The 20,709-nt window shown below is 34.2% G+C and overlaps 2 protein-coding genes across 3 annotated transcripts; one reads left to right on the top strand and one right to left on the bottom strand.

Annotated features, from left to right (window-relative positions):
* Positions 1–3,373: 3,373 nt before the first annotated feature.
* Positions 3,374–11,163, bottom strand: LOC133670161 (uncharacterized). 2 transcript variants are annotated; one of them, XM_062090658.1, is made up of 10 exons: positions 10,929–11,163; positions 9,962–10,187; positions 9,714–9,871; positions 9,479–9,624; positions 8,447–8,509; positions 8,219–8,311; positions 7,553–7,714; positions 6,024–6,169; positions 5,287–5,456; positions 3,374–3,960 (listed from the first exon to the last, which is right to left on the bottom strand). In XM_062090658.1, exons 1-10 carry the CDS (start codon positions 11,029–11,031, stop codon positions 3,650–3,652), a joined length of 1,578 nt encoding a protein of 525 aa, XP_061946642.1. In that variant the 5' UTR covers positions 11,032–11,163; the 3' UTR covers positions 3,374–3,649. The 2 variants fall into 2 exon arrangements, with proteins under 2 accessions (XP_061946642.1, XP_061946643.1); XM_062090659.1 differs by having other exon boundaries at positions 6,024–6,109; positions 10,929–11,161.
* Positions 11,164–14,863: 3,700 nt separating this feature from the next.
* LOC133670209 (probable zinc metalloprotease EGY1, chloroplastic) lies at positions 14,864–20,507 on the top strand. The gene is made up of 10 exons (XM_062090720.1): positions 14,864–15,375; positions 16,567–17,031; positions 17,180–17,320; positions 17,609–17,710; positions 18,005–18,216; positions 18,386–18,436; positions 18,521–18,590; positions 19,605–19,673; positions 20,068–20,118; positions 20,222–20,507. Exons 1-10 carry the CDS (start codon positions 15,004–15,006, stop codon positions 20,378–20,380), a joined length of 1,692 nt encoding a protein of 563 aa, XP_061946704.1. The 5' UTR covers positions 14,864–15,003; the 3' UTR covers positions 20,381–20,507.
* The last annotated feature ends 202 nt before the right edge of the window (positions 20,508–20,709 follow it).

The following is a 20,709-nucleotide window of genomic DNA, read 5'->3' as shown; positions in this document are numbered from 1 at the left end:
CAACATAATATATAAAACAATCCTTTTTTTTTTCATTTTTTCCTTGAAAAAGAGAAAGATTTATCTTCCTTCTCTTTCCATTAAGCTTTTTTTTCTATAGTGTTATTCATTTTGTACAAGTTAGGCTCTTATAATAGGATCTGTAACTAACCTTTTAGGGTTGGACTATTGATAAAAAATGTTCATCATTAATTAGTGGTCACGATTATCTATTGAAAGTGAGAATAGTCAATCAATTGCATGTACATCATTTAAAGGTGATGAACCAGAATTTATCAGTATTTTTAAATAACTTTTTGTTATCTCAAAGCCCATTTTAATAACTGTTCATGCCTTGAAGGCTTTTTTAAAATGGGTACGGGCCTAGGAGCTAAGTGCAATGTGCGTCCTAATGTCTCATAGGCCTTGTGATACAATCCAAGAAAGGGTTGAACAAGGAAATTTGGATTCTAACGTAATTGTGTCTACTATCTTATAATTCTCAATCATACTGTTGAATTGGGCTAAAAATTTACCTAGAGTTTCCTAGCATATAATTCTATGTTGGGATATAATTTAATGTTAATCAAAATTTAGAAAGGCCTTGCCATATAGGTTAGAATAAATTGTATAAGTTTGGTTATTTATTTCATTTTGACTTGTAGTAATGCATTTATAGCCCCACTTTATTCTCATGACCATGCGACATCAAGAGATTATGAATAATTTATCATTTGCAAATCCTGACATGTACAAAAATTGATCTTTACCTCATATTGAGAAAAAGACAATGAAGAAGAATTGACAAGGATGGTCTTTGGTGTAACAGAAACTAAAGAAAAGAGAGAACTTTCTTATTTTCCAAGAGAGTAAAGATTAGCAGATACATGCTTAGTATTACATGCAATTAACCTAGTAGTTATAGGTCTAAAATCTCTTTCTTTGCTCTTTCATATCCAATGATGATTATATTTATATTTTTGTTTTCTTTTCGATGTCCTCATCTTTAATGTTCTTGTTGGCTTCGAATTCTTCTTGTCACACTAAATATTGAAATTGTCCTAGCTCATTTAATAGAACCATAACCATATTTGAAGGTAAAAAAAATCAAATCACGAGAAGAATGGGAAATAAGGCAAGAAAAATAACATATGTACTTCATATACATCGCTCCAAAGAAAACTCATTTTCTAAAAGCATAAAATCGTATCAATTTTGGCTATATCACAATTGGATACATAAAAACCTTCATGCGTTTGTTAAGGAAGGTAAGGTATTATAGCATGTTATTGGTACTCTTTTATTAAAAAAACACCCTTACTTCTCGCATTCATCTGATAGAAAAATTAATCCCATATATTTTACAGCCCATTCTTTTTTCCCCCTATTATGGACTTAAATTTTCCTTAAAATATGTTTGTTAAGGTATTGTTTGGACAATGTTAAAAGATGAAAAACCAAGCAGCATCTTTATTCCCTTCATTTGCATTCTTTTAATTCAAAATAGTTCTTAAATATACAAAATACATCATGAATTTATCAAAAACTAAGTTGACTAAGTTATATTTCATAGCTTAGAAAATATACCCCTTACCAACTAATCTACCAAGGGAAACTCGAATCCATATCTTAAATTAGCAATAAGAACAGTTAATTCTAACCCCTAATAACTAAAAACTATAAATAAAAACCCTAAAATTCCCTTACCACATGTTGTCATGATACTTGAGGGTGTAAAGCCACCCTCTAGTGAATGATAAAAGTAATTATGAACTTTATGTTTTTCTTTACCATTATTTTTAATCAGGGTGATGTCGAAAAGGACACGAACATCACTATTTTCTCTAGAAAGATCAATAAAAATAGAGACATAAGAAAAATTGCCTGGGTAGAAACAAATAGTCCATTCATACTTAACAATAGTGAAAATCTAGTTAGTTATATGTTTCCTTATACCAATTTCTTTGGCTAATGAGTAGCCTTGAATTGTAAATTTATAGGATCCATTTAATATTTTTGTTATGGACAGGGAGGAGGTTGGGGATGTGCATGGTAGTGGTGGGGAGGTGGATTGGAAGAGAAAAAGAAATACTATGGTGTTGGGAATCTAATGAGAAAGTTGATTAAAACTTGAAATGTGAGAAAATTAAATTTATAAGAGGGGATATGACCTTGATGATGGAAGTGGTTGTGGTGCGTCCTTTGAAATAAGAAGTGAAAAGATTATTATTTATTAATTATTTGGGGGTAAAAGTTTGAACAACTTGGAAGAAGATTTGAGATACTTTATTGTTCTGAAAATACTAATAGATTTTTTGTTCTTCTTTACTCTTTTACAAGAGAAAATATTTTGTTTCGATAATAGAGAGATTTTTTTTTGTATATTAAAGAGAAGGATCCTTTGTTGGATTTTGTTCAATTCATCATAGTAGAATTTTTTTTTTTATTTCTTTGAATCATGTAGGTTAATTTAAATTTTTTTTGGAACACTTTAAATAGTTCCTAAATTGTTATTCTTCTTTATTCTAATGACCTGGTTTCTGCAAAATATAAAACAAGCATATAAATCAACAACTAAAAAATAAATTAACTTGCAATACTTGTTAATAGAAAATAAACTTGAAAAAATAGATTGAGGCAAGGATCAATCCTCTAGTTTTAAAATAATTTATTACCTACTCTTTGATGCTAATAATATGATTGCAATATTATTTCTTTGGCTTGCTCAATTTTGATAGCAAAAACCACAGCGAATTAAAATATATGTCACTCTATAATAATTTTAATTGAAATTATGTAAAAAAGACAAGTTTTAAAAAGACTAGAAATTTTCTTCATTATCAAAACCATATCAAAATTATTTCTTTTTATAGGCAATTTTGACAATTAATTTTAACATAACTTTTAAAACAAAATGATACGATTTTTTGTTTTAAAATAAACAACTATTTCAAATAAAATTTTAATAAATACAACTTTCAATTCATATTCTAACAATCCCTCACATAAATAAAAAGTTTTTTATCAGAATAAAATACAAAATAGATATAAAAATAAAGAATAACAAAAAATAAAATCACTACATCAGACTAACATTTATAAAAAGGTTTTTATCAGAATAAAATACAAAATAGATATAAAAATAAAGAATAACAAAAAATAAAATCACTACATCAGACTAACATTTATCCTTGAACTTTTCCAAGTAAAAACTTTTAGATTCACTCAGCAAACTAGAGAACACAATATCTTGAATTGTCAGTCTATTATGTGAAACTAGACAAGAAAGATAACACAGTTCCTTAGCAAACAACTTACAAAAACCAACAAATCTCTGTTTCAAGGTATTTGTTTACTTTAATATTTTGTCTTCGCCAAGATGACACTTCGAGAATAAATAATCAAGAACTAACGATAGCATTCCATTCTGTACCGAACTGTAGTTTTATACTTACAGACCTACCTTGCATATCTTTTGGTTATTACATTGATTAAATTCTGAAAACATACAGCTAATCAAATGGTTAGCTAATCCTAGAAAAAAAATGTCATTCGGCTTGTTGGTATTGCTTGATGGTGCAGCGAACTAGATTCCTAAACTATCGCCACCTCTCTACACAATCTAAGGAGCAGATCCCTGACTGCTACTATAACTTTTCTAGTCCAGTCCCTACCAATTGAAAAGGCTAAATGGTTTGCCACTCCCGGCAACAGACGCATCTGTGGAGTCTGATTCACTTCCCACCATTTCTTCAGAACCATAATTGCTTGGAAGGAGTTGAATACGGTCAGCATTGTTGATGATCCAATTGGTGACTTCAGGTGATGCTGCCCATTCCATTACGGCTTCATGTGTCGATTCCCTGGTGAAATCCTCCCACTGTTTCTTTGTGAACTTCTTTCGTCTTGGTGTTTTGTGGAAGGTTGAATAGTGATCCTGCTTATCTACTGTTGCCAAGTGAGAAGATGGTGATACCACACCTGCCAATGCCAAGAAAAGCAAATCACTCTATACTGGATGGTTGATAAATGACAGATCCAGTACCTTGTTGAATGATCCAAAAACATTAGATAAAGAATGACCATACAAGATAAATGAACCTACATATCATCCAAATTAGAGGCACAAAAATATTGCCTCGGAAGCATCTGAATTTGTTACTTTAAATTCCTTTCAAGTAATGGACACAGAAATTATATACTTGGTGTAGCAAGGAAAGTGAACAGAGCAGTGATACTGGAACATTCTGTCCAAGTAAAGTAAACAACCAGATTCCCCCCCCCCCCCTAAAATCTCAACACCATAGTCATTGGGAATCTCTGGTTATCATTAGGCATGGAAACTCTAGATGTTGAATTTCCAGTTACATTAGGCAAGGAAACTCTAGATGTTGATGAAACCTACAAGGGGACACATTTATAACATAATGGAAGGATATGAGTCAAGAGCCAGTTCTCTTAATTAATATTTTAGGATGAGCAAGGAAAGTGTTAGAATGGATGATTTCAATTGCACATAATGGAGGAATTTTTTTGGGAAAAAGAAGATGAAAAATCTCAGTTTTTGCTTAAGTAAAGAAAAATGCAGAGTGCAAGAACTAGCACATACATGAGATGTGTTCATCAAACTGCCAATGAGCTGGTTAATAGCAGCAAAATAAATGCAGAACCAGAAAAACAAACATAAAAGTAAAAACAAGAAATTAAGTAAAATAAAGCAAGGAAAAATCCACAGTGACACACCCTTAACACAAACCCACAACACAAATGTCAATTTATGTTTTGATCCCTAATTTCTGTGATTAGGTCCCAGACCAAACAAAAATAATAGAACCTTTTTTTCCCATTTTGCCCTTGTAGGTTTTAATATTTATGTAACTCTTAAAATAGTTTGGTTGTTAAGTTATAAAGTGCGCAATTAACTCTTGAATTTTCAAAACTGGAAAAAGAAGCAGATACAATTGTTGACGTTCAATTTTGTTTGTGTTAATTGGATAATTATATCAACACCTAATCATAATCAAGTTTTTTTCTAAATAGGTTAGTATATATTGGATCTCTTATTCATTGAATCAAATTTTCTCAATTGACCAATTTCATTTCAGATTTGAATCTGATTTGGTCCTTTTCATGTAACTTGTTTGTTTAGGGATAGTTTCATGTTTAGTACCAGAGTCTAGAGCTAAAACGAACTTGTAGGATAAGGACAAAATAAACAAAAAGATTATAATCCAATGGCCCATATTTAATGTGTTCCCAGTTTCTACGACAAAATCGTGCCAAGGTATCATGGTCTGTAATACTTACCTTTAACAGGAGAGCTGGTCCAAGCAGATGAGCTTTTTGGACTGTTCCACATCTTCCCCTGGGGGCTCATTTTTCCTGACCTACTATGGAATTCAGCGCGTCGAAATCTTGCTGTTGTCTGTCCTGCAGGCTGGAGCCAAGCACTCCCACCCCCAGAATCTGATTGATCCCTGTATTAAATCACAGTTGGGTGCTGAAGTTACATACTGAACTAAAAATACATTAAGTGAAATATTTAGAGCACATACAAAAAAGCAAGTCTTTCAGAAGCACTTAGCAAACAGACACTAATACAATCTTGTTTATACCATCTGAAATAAGTCCAACTTCACCTTTGTTTTCTAATAATGCCAATGCTCTACTATAAGGTGTCCAATTTCACCTTTGTTTTCTAACAATGCCAATGCTCTACTATAGGGTGTCCAACTTCACCTTTGTTTTCTAACAATGTCAATGCTCTACTATAGGGTGTCAGGATGACATTGGTCAACTTCCACATCTGTTCATTAAACTTCATAAACAAGGATCATGACGACCACCCATCCAATTAATTTTTCTTAAGACCATTGTGATGCACAATCTAGATAAGTTCTACGCATTATTCACAAGATCATTAATTTGGTTTCAATCCCAAATACTAATTTGATACAGAATTACCACCTTTTAACTGAATGCAACTACTTCAAAACAACAGTACTCTTAAACAACAGAAGGGGAGTGAAAGTTACAGAGCTTACCTTTTATACCACCACTTCAAAGTAACAGAGCAGATTGCACAAGAAGAAAGCAAGGCGCCCATTGCTAAAGGAGTATCAGGAGTGCTCTGAGAAAGAAAAGGAAAGCAAGAAAACCTGGTCATACAGCAGTCATCACTCAAGATATGCTGCCAAAACAAAATTTGTTCTTAAAATAACTACAAGAAAATGAGCTAAGAAGAAAAAAGCTTAACTAGTAGCGCACAAGAAGAGTGTAACAGAATGACAGTATAGACTGCCTAAGTCAGTGAAATATGATGACAAATTTCATATAAAGTCAAGTCTATACTACATGGACTCTGGAGGGCATAGAGGAAGTATCAAGTTTAGAGACTCGTATAATCCTAGTGTCATAGGAAAACAACTTGACGGGGATACCAGACACAAGACACAGTTCACACACACGTATGATTATAGACAATGGAGGGTAGCCCAACTTGTTGTTCTTTGGTTGGGAGATTGGGCTTTAGCCTATGTTATTGGGTTTAATTTATTTGGACTTTTGAGTTTTATTATTAGGTTTGATGTTATTCTATTTTGGATTTCAATCTATTTTAGTGGGCCGCTGGCCTAATTGTTGGTTGTTTTAGGGTTTTACTATTAACATAGTTTTTGACATTGTAATCAGTTTTAGAATGAATTATTAAAAGTTGTAAAGTTGCAGACTTCACCTCCTCCCTTTCTCTTCTCTTCTTTAGTTTTTTATTATCTTTCTTTGACTTCTTCTTAGCTTCTTCCTTCTTTCTTTTACTTTTAAATTTCTTTGTCCCGCATCACAACTATGGCACAATTACTGGAAGGATAAAAAAATTGCCTTCACAGGGCTGAAACTAAGGTGAAATGGCCACAGTGGAATTAATTCAGCACAAGACATATCACTGTAAACAGAAAAGCTCCCCTTTAAACCAACACAAGTACACAACCCCAGACCTATTGTAATTTATCTAACACAATTCAAATGGCTGGCTAACATCAAACAACGTCGAATCAGGAATTACCTAGTCCTATATAAGATTATTTGTCCAATAATAGTAGTAACTTGATGAATATCATACCATAGAAGCAGGTCAGAGAAAACCAATTATCATTCTCTAACTTTATCTTGTCAAAAAGAGAACTGGATACCTTTAAATAGGTAGTAAATCTTGTTAACTGATTAAAGCACGCATCATTGGCCATGCAGTAACCTCTATCTTTCCCAAAAAAATTCCCCCCGATGATATATGCATGATTAAGAACCTTTTGTTCTTTAATAACAGATCTTCAACTCTAAATATCCATGCACCAAAAGGAGGGTATTCATTGTGAATTGGTGAACTTTGTGTGCTAATAAATATGTGCATGATTACAATGTGTGCTACTTATATTCATGTGAAAATGTAAAATGGAGCACATCAGTAAAATGCTGCAGCTGTATAATAATTCTTTAATTTTGAGGCACTCAAGCAACTTTAGAAATCTTCTTTTAGTTCGATATCAAGCAATGGAATTAACATGAACGGGTGTCTTACCTGTAAAATAAAGGTGGATGCAATAATCCGCATTGCCCATTTAACAAACTGTGCTACACCATCATCCACACTTCCATCCTTTGAGATTACAAATTTCCTCACCATCCAGAACCCTAAACCAGCTCCTGTGAGAACAATCCCTACTAGTATAAATATGTAAACCTGTAGTGAAATAGGGAAAGGTCAAAACATAATGCTTTAAACGAAGCAAATAGAGATAAACTTCATGTGAGGAATAATATTGTAAAAAAGAATCACATGCACACAATTGGTTCTTCCCTCCTTTCCTTTTGTAAAAGTGCTTTGAGAGAGAGGGATTCTGAATTAAGTAAAAAATGCATTGCTCTTATTTATCAAAACTTTCAAATATTACCAGAATAAATCACATCTGTCAAACAGGAAAGTAATGCCAATGTGTGTCTTGAGAAGCTTATGAGAACATAGAATGCAGTTTGTGGATGATGGCTTAAGGTACCCCGAAAAAAAGGAAAAAAGAGAAACTACATGTGTCTACATATTAATGCAGTATCAATATGGAAGTGCTGGGAAGATGAGATGTGAGTTCGTTGCAGGACTGGCTATAGAACATTGATTCCCTTGAACCTGTAACTGCAAGTACTCTACAAAACTCTGCATAAAAATCTATGTAGAGAAAGAAAGACTTACAGGATTGTGCATGTCTTCACTCAGCCCAAAGTTGACTAGAATCGAATTTACCAGCGTTGAAATTTGATGTAAAATAAAAGTGCCAGCTCCAAGCTGCAACAGAAATAGATAAAGAGAGTTATGCATCTTAGATAAAAGAAAAGGGAACATTATCTAAAAAATGGGAGGAAGTGTGGGGAAATAATTAGAGGATATTGGAACTTAAAGCTAAAGTAAAAGCAAACTCACCACTGATCCATATATGGAAAGATAGAAAAAATTCTTCCTTCCAGCTGGCAACAATTTCATTCCCTGCAACATTACAGCAAAGATAAACATAGTAAGTCTGTCTACACAATAATGAACTGAAAAGCTAAGATGAAATTCTTAATCACAAAATTGCAGGCATTGAATAGAAACTTGCAAATATTGAAAGCATATTAATATTCAGATACATTCTTAATACGACCATAATAAACCAAAATAATTTATAACAAAACTAACATCAAAGTTTTGCTATTTGAAAATTATATCCCTAAACACCATTATAAAGTGTTGTGTTATTGCCAAAAAAAATGTTATATTGAAACTTCCAACTTTATTTCAATGAATAGACTGAGGCACAGAAACTGGCCATGGAGCTTAAAAGATCTAGAACAAATCCTTTCTGGACATTATATGTTGATGAAAAAAACCTAAAAATAAGTGACATGAAATAACAAAATGATCAACTGAAGAATAGTCTAGGGAATTTGATTTTGAAAATTCATGAGAATGCCATTAAACATCCATTCTGTCACAAGCAGGTTGCGCACTGCACCATGCGTGTAAATGCAGTTACCTACAACCTGAGTCCCTAAAAACAGCTGGCTCAGCTAACAAAGTATCATGGTAATCCCCTTCCATTATACGCTCTAGGTGTACAGGCCCCATTTGGTTTGGGGCATGTTGAGTAGAACAATCCACACAAGGATGGTAAATTTTCTCTATTTTCAACTCAGACTGAATGCAGCCCAGCCCCTTCCATGAAGAAAAGATGTTTGGGACATAAAAGAGCTCCATATCTATCACTAGGTATTTACAACTCAATCAGGCACATATTGGCACATGCTGGACCTTAGCCAAAAATTCAAATAAGCGAATAACATCAATGCTCTGAATTTTTTATTTAAAACTTTTGGTTCTGCATTTCAAACCAATTTGGTGACACTGGTGTTGGCAAAGAGAAAAATTGAAGAAGGGGGAGGAAGATCTGAAAGCAACAAAACCAAACTTACAGACCTGAAAAAGGAGGATTATAATGACAAGAAAAACCCCAATAGCCATTGAAGTGCTATAATAAAAGGGAACCCAGCTGCTGACTATCGGTGCCAGCAATAGTAAAACAAATCCAACTGCTAGACACATGAGTCGCCATTGCTGTAAATCTGCACTAACATCAATTAATCAGTGTCAATAAAGGAATTTAAATCCAGTGTGCAAGACCAAACACAACAGGGAACAAGGGGAACCAAACCTTCATCAACAGCAATTGAGACGGATCCAGAAGTATCACCAATGAACTTTACATCAACATATCTCTCCTCATAAGGAGACATAACAGATGTCCACAGCCCCTTCTGAACAATTCTCCAATCATCCTTTTCGCACTGGCATAATCCAAGGGAAGCATTCCTGGAAATGCTCCATGGACAAGACGTAAATTTTCATTATCAAATTGAGAGAGAAAGAGAAAAAAAAACAAGATGCAAGAAATTCACTTACCGGTGAAAGCAAACCTGAATATTGCTATGCAATCTCTCTGGGATTAGTGCAGACGGAGCCAAAGTAACTCGAAATGAACTAGCATACCTACTGAGTCTCCATCTCAAGTGACCAGAAACTTTAACTCGTTCACAAAAGAAAGCATCTTTAGAACCATCATGGCTAAACACACGCTCATGAAAGTGGGACGGAGTGACATCTAGAGCTGGATTCTCGGAGTCAATGCCTGTAATTGTAGAAGGCATTATTAATTATCAATCATTCAAAGTAGAAAAAAACGAATCACTCAAAGTACATGAGAAGATTTAAGACTTCAAACAAATGCTCTCAATCACATGAAGAAAAACATAAATCAACCAAGCAGCACTAAGGCATACTATAACTACCTAAACAGACCCTCGATTTCAAACCATGTCTAAGATTCAAGAGTAGAAAGGAAGAAAACAACCCCAAGAAAAGATTTGTTTCAAGTTTACGATATCAAGAAACTTCGAATCTCCATTAAACCTTCCAAAACTCAAAAGGCACAAAAAAAAGACGCCTATTCAGCTACAACAAGCAACATTCCTTATCAAAGGCAAACGATTTTATATACATCAAACCCAACATATAATACCAAGAGTGCCTACCTGTAGCGATTTTAACAAAACCCCATAAATAATCTACAGATTTTTGTTAGAATAATTATTTTCACTTCACTACACTACACAACCAAAAAATAAAGCCCTAACAAACCCATCAACTCCGAAGAAAAAAGAAATTAATATACCGCATAGATTTCAATTGCCAGCACCTTAGCTCCGAAAACTTTCTTTTTTTAAAAAAAAAGACCCCACAATTACATGCAGTTTTATTTCCAAACGGTGTTTGTCCAAAACCAAAAAGAGCACTACACCACGACAGATCACAGCAATCAATCAAGAAGCGAGCAAAATAAAAGGGAGGAGACATCAGAAGTCAGTAGTACCTTTGAGAGTGGTCTCGTGAGTGGCACGTGAGAGGAACAGAGAGGAGGCAAATACCAAAGAGAAAAGAAGCAGAAGAGAAGGAGAACGAGACGAGGAACCCATTTCTGCTCTCTCCCTCTCTTCCTGTCGCTCTGTTATTTAGGTGAAATATTATTAGTTAGGGGAAAAAGAAGAAACGAAGGCAGTGAGAGCGCGCTTCGAATCACCCAGTTGTATTGTTGTATTTGTCACTTGTATGTTCTTCTACGCCGCGTTTTGTGTTTTAATTGTTTGCGTGTTGGCGTCGTTGCTAAGCATGGATGCTCTCTTCGAGACTAATGTCCAGTCATCAAATTATCAAGATCGTATTGGACCTTGCTTTTGCCAAGCTGGTTTGTGTTTGTTTTTATATTTTAATTTTTAAATTAATATTTTTTTAATATTTTGACTAATATTAAAAATAATTTTAAAAAATAAAAAAATATTGTTTTAATATATTTTTAAATAAAAAACATTTTAAAACATAATTATATTTTAAAATATTCTTTAAAATTTAAGTGTTTTCTTAAGGAGGTGTTTGGTTTATGGAAATCCCACATCATTTGTCCTAAAATATTTTAACAACCGTCCATTGAATTGAATTCATTTGGCAAACAATACACATTTTTTGTAATTGAATTTAGAATTATTAATAAAAATTCAATTTTAAAATTTTCTTTATTGCCTAAATCTCCATTGCCTTCCTTTCCATCTTTGAAAACCGACCAGGTCAGGACAACCACCAAGAATAACAGAGGAGCAACCAAGAACGATCCGGCCAAAAATAAAATCTTTGAAAGTGACTATGGGTGATCCTAGACGTGCAACCGCGCTATATTGCGGGGTCTTTTTTGTGTTAAAAATAATATTTAAATGATGTAAATATGTTTTTTAAAAAATTATAATTATTGGATTGGATTAAAGAAGTTAATTTTATTTTAATTAGATAATAAAAAAAATAACATCGATCAAATTTTAAAAAATAACAATAACTTGATAAAAAATAATATTTTTGTAAAAGATAACATTCAATGGAGTTTAATTATTAAAAGAGAAAAATTAGGTTAAAAAACAAAAAAAAAAGTTCGAGTTAATACAAATTAGCATGATAAACCTATAATTCAGGGGATAAGAGGTGAGCTAACTCGTGTTAATATGCTAAACTGGCAGCCCAATTCATGAGATTAAAATAACCTAGTAAAAAAAAACATAAAAAACCACAAAACTGAATAAATTAAAAAAAAAATATTAGCTCATGTTAACTTTTCAAACCTTTGATTTGGGATATTAGACTTGAAGTACTCTATCTGAAAAAACCATAAAATTCAATTATCAAATAATTAGATGTTGAAAAATTAACTTGAAAAAAAAAATATCAATTAGATTTAAAATAAAAAAATGTCGATTAAAAAATAAAAATAAAAATATAAAATAAATTGTGTGTTTAATTAAAAGGTGAAATTAAAAAGAAAAAGGAAGAAAAAAAACAATTGCTCTTTATAAAACTCCAGCGGAAAAATATTCTTGTGCTTGCTTCCCAAGCACACAGGTGACATAAACTTGTTCTGGTTCTTTCATGTTTGGCAGCCCCTTCACCATTCTTTTTATGGACAAAACATATATAGATGCCATTTTGCAGCTTCATCTTTTAAGTCCATGGCGAGGTAGTGATGCAGGTTGTGTGCATGGATGTAAAAGAAACATACCATTTTGTGTCATTTTCACACGAGCAATTAGTCTCCTTTCTGCACTTTTTAATTCAAGACAGACAGAGTGACAGACCCCTTCCATGTGGATAACAGTCGCCCATCTTTCTCATATATATATTGCCATGTTTCCTTCCCTAGCAACCTGCCACTCTGAAGCATCTCCTGCTGCAAGAATTTCCTTATAGTTCAGAAAACACTCACGGCTATTTGATCCTGAGTCCATATACCAGACATCTCCTCCTTCAAGTGTTCTATTGCCAGCAACAAATAGCGTTGGCTCTTCCTCTTTATTCCTCTCCTCGGTTCTCGAAACCTTTCTTTTCAACTAGCTCTTCGTTCTGCTTCGAAATTGCCTTTTTTTTTGGCTGTCGGGTTTGTGCTCCATAAATTTGAACCTTTTCCCGGTAATTTTGATATAAATTAGCAGGGAAAAAAAAGGGCGGGGACGAAAGAAATAACCATAGCAGATGCATCGGATAGACGTCAGGAACTTTGATTTGTTTCTTCAATTTCTTGGACATTCATAAGCATGATATCCATGGTGACCACAATTCTAGCACTATTGCCCTTACCTTGTTGAGCATTCCTTGCTTGCATGAATCCTCCACGTCTTCTGTATCCCTATTCAATGAAACCACCACGTCCTCTTCCTTGTCCTCCACTTTTGTTTTCAAAAACAAGCTTTGATTTTAGACCTTGCTCAATAGCTTATACATTGTCATTCCTTCATATGCATTAACTGATCAGGAACCCGTAGCTAGGACCCCAGAAACCCCTCAATGCTCATGGTCTTCAAGGCTTTGACTGTAACTATATGTTCAAATCTTGAAGTTAGAGATTGCATCATCTTCTCGATTAAATTACCATCATCAAGCTTTTCTCCATTTCTTCACTTTTGATTGACAATGCCAGTCAACCTGTAGTGATGCCTGACACACAGCTTCTCCTTTCATGCGAGTTGTTTCAAACTCCTCTCTTAATTTCTGCAAACGTAGCTTCTTCACTCGTTCAACTCCTTTATAGATCACACCTAGCATGTCCCACAATTCCTTGCTTGTGGCAGCTTCTGAAACTTTCTCAAAATTACAACACTCCAAGCCTTGATACAGAAGAGACAAGGCTTTCTTGTCCTCCTTTCACTGATCATTGGGAGCGTTCTTTTTCTCTAGAGCGTACCTGTCTTCTTCCTCAGCCATGGGATCAGCATAGCCATTATTGACCATCTCCAGCAGATCCTGTGAACCAAATAGGATGCACCATTTTCCATAATTCTTCTTCATCAATACATGCAGGCACATGAAGTCGTACCAAATGATGGTTTCAACTTGTGTCTTACATAAGCCAAAGAAAGAGAGACAAAAATAAAACTGCAAAACATAACCACAAAGCAATTAATCTTGAACCTCTCCTTCTCCCTTTTTTCTTCTTTTTTGATCAGAATAATGCTCGTATAACCCTTAAAAAAGGAGATTACAGGCTAATGATGAAGAACAAGCGCGAAATAATCTAATCGTAGTAGAAACTAAATGGTAGTAAACTGATCAACTCAAAAAGCAGCAACAAAAAAGCATTTGCAGCAGACTACAACTCAAGTAGAACTAGTTTGCTATTTCCAACATACTTTAGGTTTCATGTGATGCACATATAAGGTTCTTCTTCTTCTTCTTCTTCTTTTCCTGAATTAGGAACGAGAAAGTCAGCAGTAGAGATGCAAAGCTACAAAAAACCTTGAGCAGTTGCCATAGCTGAACTTCAACATATCAAAACTCGTTCAATGAGCAAGACAAAATTGCAAACTGTCATGCTCTTGGATTTAAATTGAAATTCATGTTCATAAAATTGAACTGATAATGGTCAATGATAGACTCTTTTTTCTAAGAATAGGGTCAATAATGAACTCGGAAGGAGTGGTCGAATTTTTTGAATTTATTTATTTATTTAATGTTTTTGAAATATTTTAATGTACTTCTGTAAAAATAATTTTTTTTTAAAAAAAATATTTTAATTTTTTTTAAAGTAAAAATAAATTAAAATATTTCTCCAAACAGACCAACTCGCACAAGTTGCATAATCAGCCGGCCGGCCCAGCCCAGACGAAGGGCAAGTCCTCATAAACTGAAACCCAAAATTAGACGTTTGATATTTATCCAAACCAAAAGACAAAAAACGTGAATTAAATATATATCAATGAAAATTAAAAAAATATTTTTAAAAACCCAATAAGAGGAGAGATAGATAAATTCTTTTTTTCTGCTCTATCTTGGCTGATAACAAAATCCAAATCCAAAAAACACATAAATTAATCAGAAAATTTTGAAGTTTTTTTTTTCAAAAAAAGAAAAATTGGATGGGAACTCTGACGAGCTCTAGTTTTAGCACAGTGAATTTGAAGCTGTGTTCAGATCTTATAGGCAGAGATTTCAGGGACAGAACTAAGCTCAAGATATGGAAGAAACAGAGCGCTTTATGCTTTTCGTGTAAAGGAGGAATTTTAAAGAGAGAGGCTTGTAATTTTAGTAAAATTAGGTGTTTTAGTGTTAATAATAATAATAATAATCATCATCATCATGATAGTGAAAAAGATGTAGTAGATAATGGTAGTGATAGTGAGAATGATGATAAATATTCAACTGTGAAAGCGGCGTTGTCTGAAGAGAAAGAAGAGAGGAGCAGCACGGAGTTTGGTTCGGATAAGGCACAAGCTTCTGTTTCTTCAAGGGTACTTTTCTTTTCTTTTGCATGTTTTGGTTAATTTTTGTTTTTTTTTTAATGTTGATTTATTTTGGGGTTTTTATGGAATTGAAAATGAATGCAACTGGAACTCAAATGAATTAGTAGATGGAGATTTTTTCTGATTGAAAATGAAATGCAATTTGAGTGAACTTAAGGGATGGATTTGTTTGCGCCAAATGGAATTCGAGTTTTGGCTGATAATGCCAATTGGTTATTGGTAATAGCATCTTAACTGCTAACAGAGAGTTTCACATGTATGGTGATACAAGGTTTGTTGATTTGAGGTTTTTGATAAAAGATGAAATGCGAGCGAGGAAACCTTAGGCTGTTTTTATTTGTTTTCTGTACGAGAACTAACTCTAGAATTGGAGGTCTCATTTCAACATTAATGGGTTTTTTTTTTGGTATTTTCTTTTTTAAATGCAATTGGATTTGGATTGATGTGTAATTACTCAAACTTTTGGATAAACATTTCCAACAATGCAAGATTTATTATTGTCATAGAGTGGGATTTTTCAAAATTTAGGCTAGATTTACTTTTTGTAGAACTTGGAGCATTTTCAATCTTGATTAGGAAGACAAGTTTGATTCTTATTCACTTGGAAATGCTTTTGAAAAAACTAGTTGTTTTTTGGGTAGTGGCAAGTGTTCATATTTCTAAACAGTGGAATTTAGAGAAGCTCAGCTGAGTGTTCTGGAATTTCTGAGTTCAGTGGGTTTACTTGTTTGACATGTTTTTGGCACAATTCTATTCCTTTATGTTTCCTTTAAGTAGCCTACTGCCAATCGATACACATAGCATGATCTCACCTTACTTACATGTTTCATTCTTTTGCCTGTATGTGCTAATGAGTTTGGTTAAGAGGACATAGCAAGAAAGCTGATAATAACAAAAAAAATGGGATACATAGACATTCATAAATGTGCATGAGTAAGCATTATTTTTATCAGTGTTCTAATAGTTGGATTACAGTCGAAAATGGAATATAAGCATGCACATTCATGCATGTAGATGACTGTACGTTTCTCGTATATATGGGTTGTAAACTTGTAATGAGCAGGGTTAAGATGCAACTGCAAGAAAGATGATAGCAAAAAATGGGATACAAAAACATACACATTTAGTATAGTGTGATGGTTGCTTTTATTTTAACATGTTAGTGTTTCTCTTTGTCAGCCACCAACCATATCTCCAGTTGGACCAGCTTACAATAATTTCCAAGTAGACTCTTTTAAACTGATGGAGCTTCTTGGACCTGAAAAGGTTGATCCAGCAGATGTAAAGCTAATTAAGGACAAGCTTTTTGGTTATTCAACCTTCTGGGTAACAAAGGAAGAGCCATTTGGAGACCTTGGTGAGGGCATTCTTTTCCTAGGAAATTTGAGGGGAAACAGAGAAGATGTTTTTGCCAAACTTCTGAGTCGGCTGGCTGAGGCCACTGGTGATAAATACAATCTGTTTATGGTGGAAGAACCCAATTCAGAAGCACCAGACCCTCGTGGTGGACCACGTGTTAGTTTTGGATTACTACGGAAAGAGGTATCAGAGCCAGGGCCAACAACACTTTGGCAATATGTGATTGCCCTCTTGTTATTCCTTTTAACTACTGGATCTTCTGTGGAGTTAGGGATTGCATCTCAGGTTAGCTATTTTCTAGAACACTTTCAACATGATGGTTTTAATCTCTAGATGCTTTCAGATTTGTTCTTTTAGTATCTTTCTGGATGCCATTGATGATTCTTAAACAATTTCTTCCAGTATCATTCATTGTCTGAATGTGTTCTAACAGATCAATCGCCTTCCTCCAGAGGTAGTAAAGTACTTCACAGATCCAAATGCTGTTGAACCACCAGATATGGAGCTGTTGTTCCCATTTGTGGATTCTGCTTTGCCTTTAGCTTATGGTGTTTTGGGGATTCTTTTGTTTCATGTAAGCAAATCTGGATTCCATGCAAAAAAAAAAAAAAAGCAGCATCACTATCAGCACGCTAGATAATTCTAGAAACTTGGAGTGGGAGTGTAATGTCACCATGTGTTGAATGAGAAAGTCACAAGAATAACATGCCACCATGGCTCATTCATTAACATTTCTCCAACTATTTTAATCTTATCGCATTCCAGTTCATATTCAAACTTTTATGTTTTGGTTGTTATCTTTAATTTTATATATTCATTATTATCTCTTACACTTTCCTTGATGGAGTTGGGTTACATGCAGGAAGTGGGGCACTTTCTTGTTGCTTTCCCGAAGAAAGTAAAACTAAGCATTCCATTCTGCATACCTAACATTACTCTTGGAAGCTTTGGTGCAATCACTCAGGTGAATATATCTAATTATCTTGGGCAAACTCTAAGATAGCAACCATAAGCAGCTAATGCTTTCTTTTATATCTTTGTAAACTGCTTATCCTTGTCAATCAAATCAGTTCAAAATATTATTTTTATCTATGGAAAACTCCAAAAGTTTATATGTTTGAATGCAACCTTGAGAGTTAAACTTCTATAATGGCTTGCTACTTAGAGCTACATATAATCTCTATCCTCTATCCTAACTGCTATAAGAATGAGGAAGATTAATTAACAACTTGCTGATCTCCAGTTTTTATCCTTGTAGTTCAAATCTATTATTCCTGATCGGAGTACAAAAGTTGACATTTCCCTCGCCGGACCATTTGCTGGTGCTGCTCTCTCTTTCTCAATGTTTGCTGTTGGTCTGCTGCTTTCATCAAATCCAGCTGCTGCTGGAGATTTGGTACAAGTTCCAAGCATGCTGTTTCAAGGCTCTTTGCTTCTTGGACTAATTAGTAGAGCCATTCTTGGTTATGCGTATGTCTACCTCATGCTTTTTATTACTTTTCTTTAACCAACATAATTTTCGATATGCGATTCTATGAAGTGTTTCAAGGATTCAGTGGCTCTTATTCCATCTTCCATTAATCTAGCATTTCTCATTCATTGAATGTTTGGTGGTAACCAAGCTATTGTAAATGTGCAGAGCACTGCATGCTTCAACGGTTTCCATTCATCCTCTAGTGATTGCAGGCTGGTAATGCACTGTTCTCAACTCTCTTTATTCACTGCAGTATGCTCTGAAGTTGATATATGCTTACTATACAATGACTTGTGGCAGGTGTGGATTAACCACAACAGCTTTTAATATGCTTCCAGTAGGGTGCCTTGATGGTGGAAGAGCTGTTCAGGTACTCTTCTCATGCTCATATTGTTTAATCTTATCCCTTCCCTTTTTTCTTTGATTTTATGCTACTTAGTTTATAAAGGAAGAATTTACGCAGTTGCCTGTTGAGCTTCCCTGATACGTATAAAATGCATTTCATATATCTCTCACATATATATACAATGAAGATGAACTATTTCCATGTGGGAATTCTGGAATGGCAGTATCTGTTACTCAACGTACAAATTTTATCCTTAAAAGAATGTATTGATGTGGATATGTATCTGCTTTAGGAGTTCAATGTATTTATTTCCCCAATTAATTTATTTTTGAGTACTTTTATGCTCTCTCTATCTGCACTTTGAAGCAATATCAAGTCCCAAGTGACAATATCCTCTTTTTTCATCTCTAGTGATGTTTGTTTTGTGCCATTCTCTTATTATTTCAATGCCTTCTGTGGTTCTACTTGTAAAAAGTATTATTTAAGATTTTCAAAAGCAACCTCCTTTTGTATCCCAAATCTTGCCTCAGAAATTTGTTATGATGCAATGATTTTCTTGTTGCTGGGCTGGTTATGGGCTACTGGACTTTGACCTGCAACTAGAGAAAGATCGCTTAGGGGGTCACTGTGGGGTGGCTGAATGCGGAGCAGTCTGCCCCTAAAGTGTTTATCAGTATATTTTTTCGAACTTGGGAAGGACCAGGTAGCTTGCTTCCAAGCCACTGCACTAGATGCAAACGTGGTCACAGTAGTCAGCTCAGAATGCCTGTTTTCTATACTAAAAGACTAGCATTCTTTTTAAAAAAAAAGAAAGAGGAATTATGCTTCTCTTTGTTCTTCTCTTTGATGTGCAGAGTAAGGTCTCCGAGCTCTCCAAAAGAGTATTATCAATCTGCGTCTCATTGTTCTTAACTCCCACAATGTTGACTTATGATTTTCCTTAGAAATTGTCTCACACAATAATGTTGACTTATGATTTTCCTTAGAAATTGTCTCACACAATAATGTTTTTTCGCCTCTCATTACTTATTTTTGCAGGGTGCTTTTGGGAAAGGTGCACTAATTGGGTTTGGCTTGACAACTTACACATTGCTTGGTTTAGGAGTGGTATGTCTAACCTTGTTCTATGTGCTTAGCCTGTTTTCAAAAACATAATGTCACTACTAAAATAAAGAGTTAATTTGAATTTATATCAAGATGACCCTGGCTATCAAATGAGAAATTTGCTGCTTTTTTTTTTCCTCTCTTGCATGTGAAGTAAACAACACCGCTATAGACTCCAGATTTGGGCTTTCACCCGTGCACTAGTATGCCTGTATTGCCTAAGAGCCGATTCTGTTGCAAACTGCTATGTTACTTAATAAGCATTTATGCTGTCATCTTTCATGACATGTGCAATCCTGTTTATAATCGAAACCACCGCACCACCGCCTCTATGACTTTGCTGATTCTTTAATATCATCTTTTACAACTGAGACCTCATTTATTCTCTTCATTTCAGCTTGGCGGGCCATTGTCACTTCCCTGGGGGATATACGTCTTGATATGTCAGGTATGCGAATGATAAGAAAACAACAGAGTGATAAGTATCCGGTTATGGGTTGAGATGGCTAAAATCATTTTCTAATGATTCTGTTTTGACAACACATATTTAGAGGGCACCAGAAAAACCATGCCTGAATGACGTGACGGAAGTTGGAACATGGAGGAAAGCAGCTGTTACAGCGGCCATTTTCCTTGTTGCCTTGACACTTCTTCCAGTATGGGATGAGCTTGCAGAAGAGCTGGGTATAGGTCTTGTTAGCACATTTTGATGTGTAATACATGGGATAAAGCCATTTTTGACGTATATTAAAAATCAAATGATAGTCAAGGAAATCATGTTCAATTTGTATTCAACCCTTGTAATTATTAATTTTATTAGCTTCCCCATTTTTATCATTGAGAGAAAAATAACTTCCAATGAAAAATTGGTGTAATATGTTTATTATTAATTATTTTAATTTTGACCAATTAAAATGTCATATTGTTTATGACAATTAATTGAACATGAACAACAATAGTTGTTCATTATCAAACAACAAAAGAAAAGCTAAAATCGATGGTTAATAATAAGGTCGATTAGGATTAGGAAGGGTGTAAA

This window comes from Populus nigra, chromosome 12 (assembly GCF_951802175.1).
Source record: "Populus nigra chromosome 12, ddPopNigr1.1, whole genome shotgun sequence".
Taxonomy (NCBI): Eukaryota; Viridiplantae; Streptophyta; class Magnoliopsida; order Malpighiales; family Salicaceae; genus Populus; species Populus nigra.
This window is presented reverse-complemented; position numbering and strand designations above follow the sequence as displayed.

What these genes read in the sequence shown, in the direction of transcription:
- LOC133670209 (XM_062090720.1), top strand. Translation starts at nt 15,004, where the DNA reads ATGGGAACTCTGACGAGCTCTAGTTTTAGCACAGTGAATTTGAAGCTG. An exon ending in AGTTAGGGATTGCATCTCAG is followed by an intron (nt 17,032 to 17,179) that starts GTTAGCTATTTT and finishes GTGTTCTAACAG; the next exon opens with ATCAATCGCCTTCCTCCAGA. An exon ending in ATGGTGGAAGAGCTGTTCAG is followed by an intron (nt 18,591 to 19,604) that starts GTACTCTTCTCA and finishes TTATTTTTGCAG; the next exon opens with GGTGCTTTTGGGAAAGGTGC.
- LOC133670161 (XM_062090658.1), bottom strand. Translation starts at nt 11,031, where the DNA reads ATGGGTTCCTCGTCTCGTTCTCCTTCTCTTCTGCTTCTTTTCTCTTTG. An exon ending in ATTCAGGTTTGCTTTCACCG is followed by an intron (nt 9,872 to 9,961) that starts GTAAGTGAATTT and finishes GAGCATTTCCAG; the next exon opens with GAATGCTTCCCTTGGATTAT. An exon ending in TTATAATCCTCCTTTTTCAG is followed by an intron (nt 8,510 to 9,478) that starts GTCTGTAAGTTT and finishes GTAATGTTGCAG; the next exon opens with GGAATGAAATTGTTGCCAGC.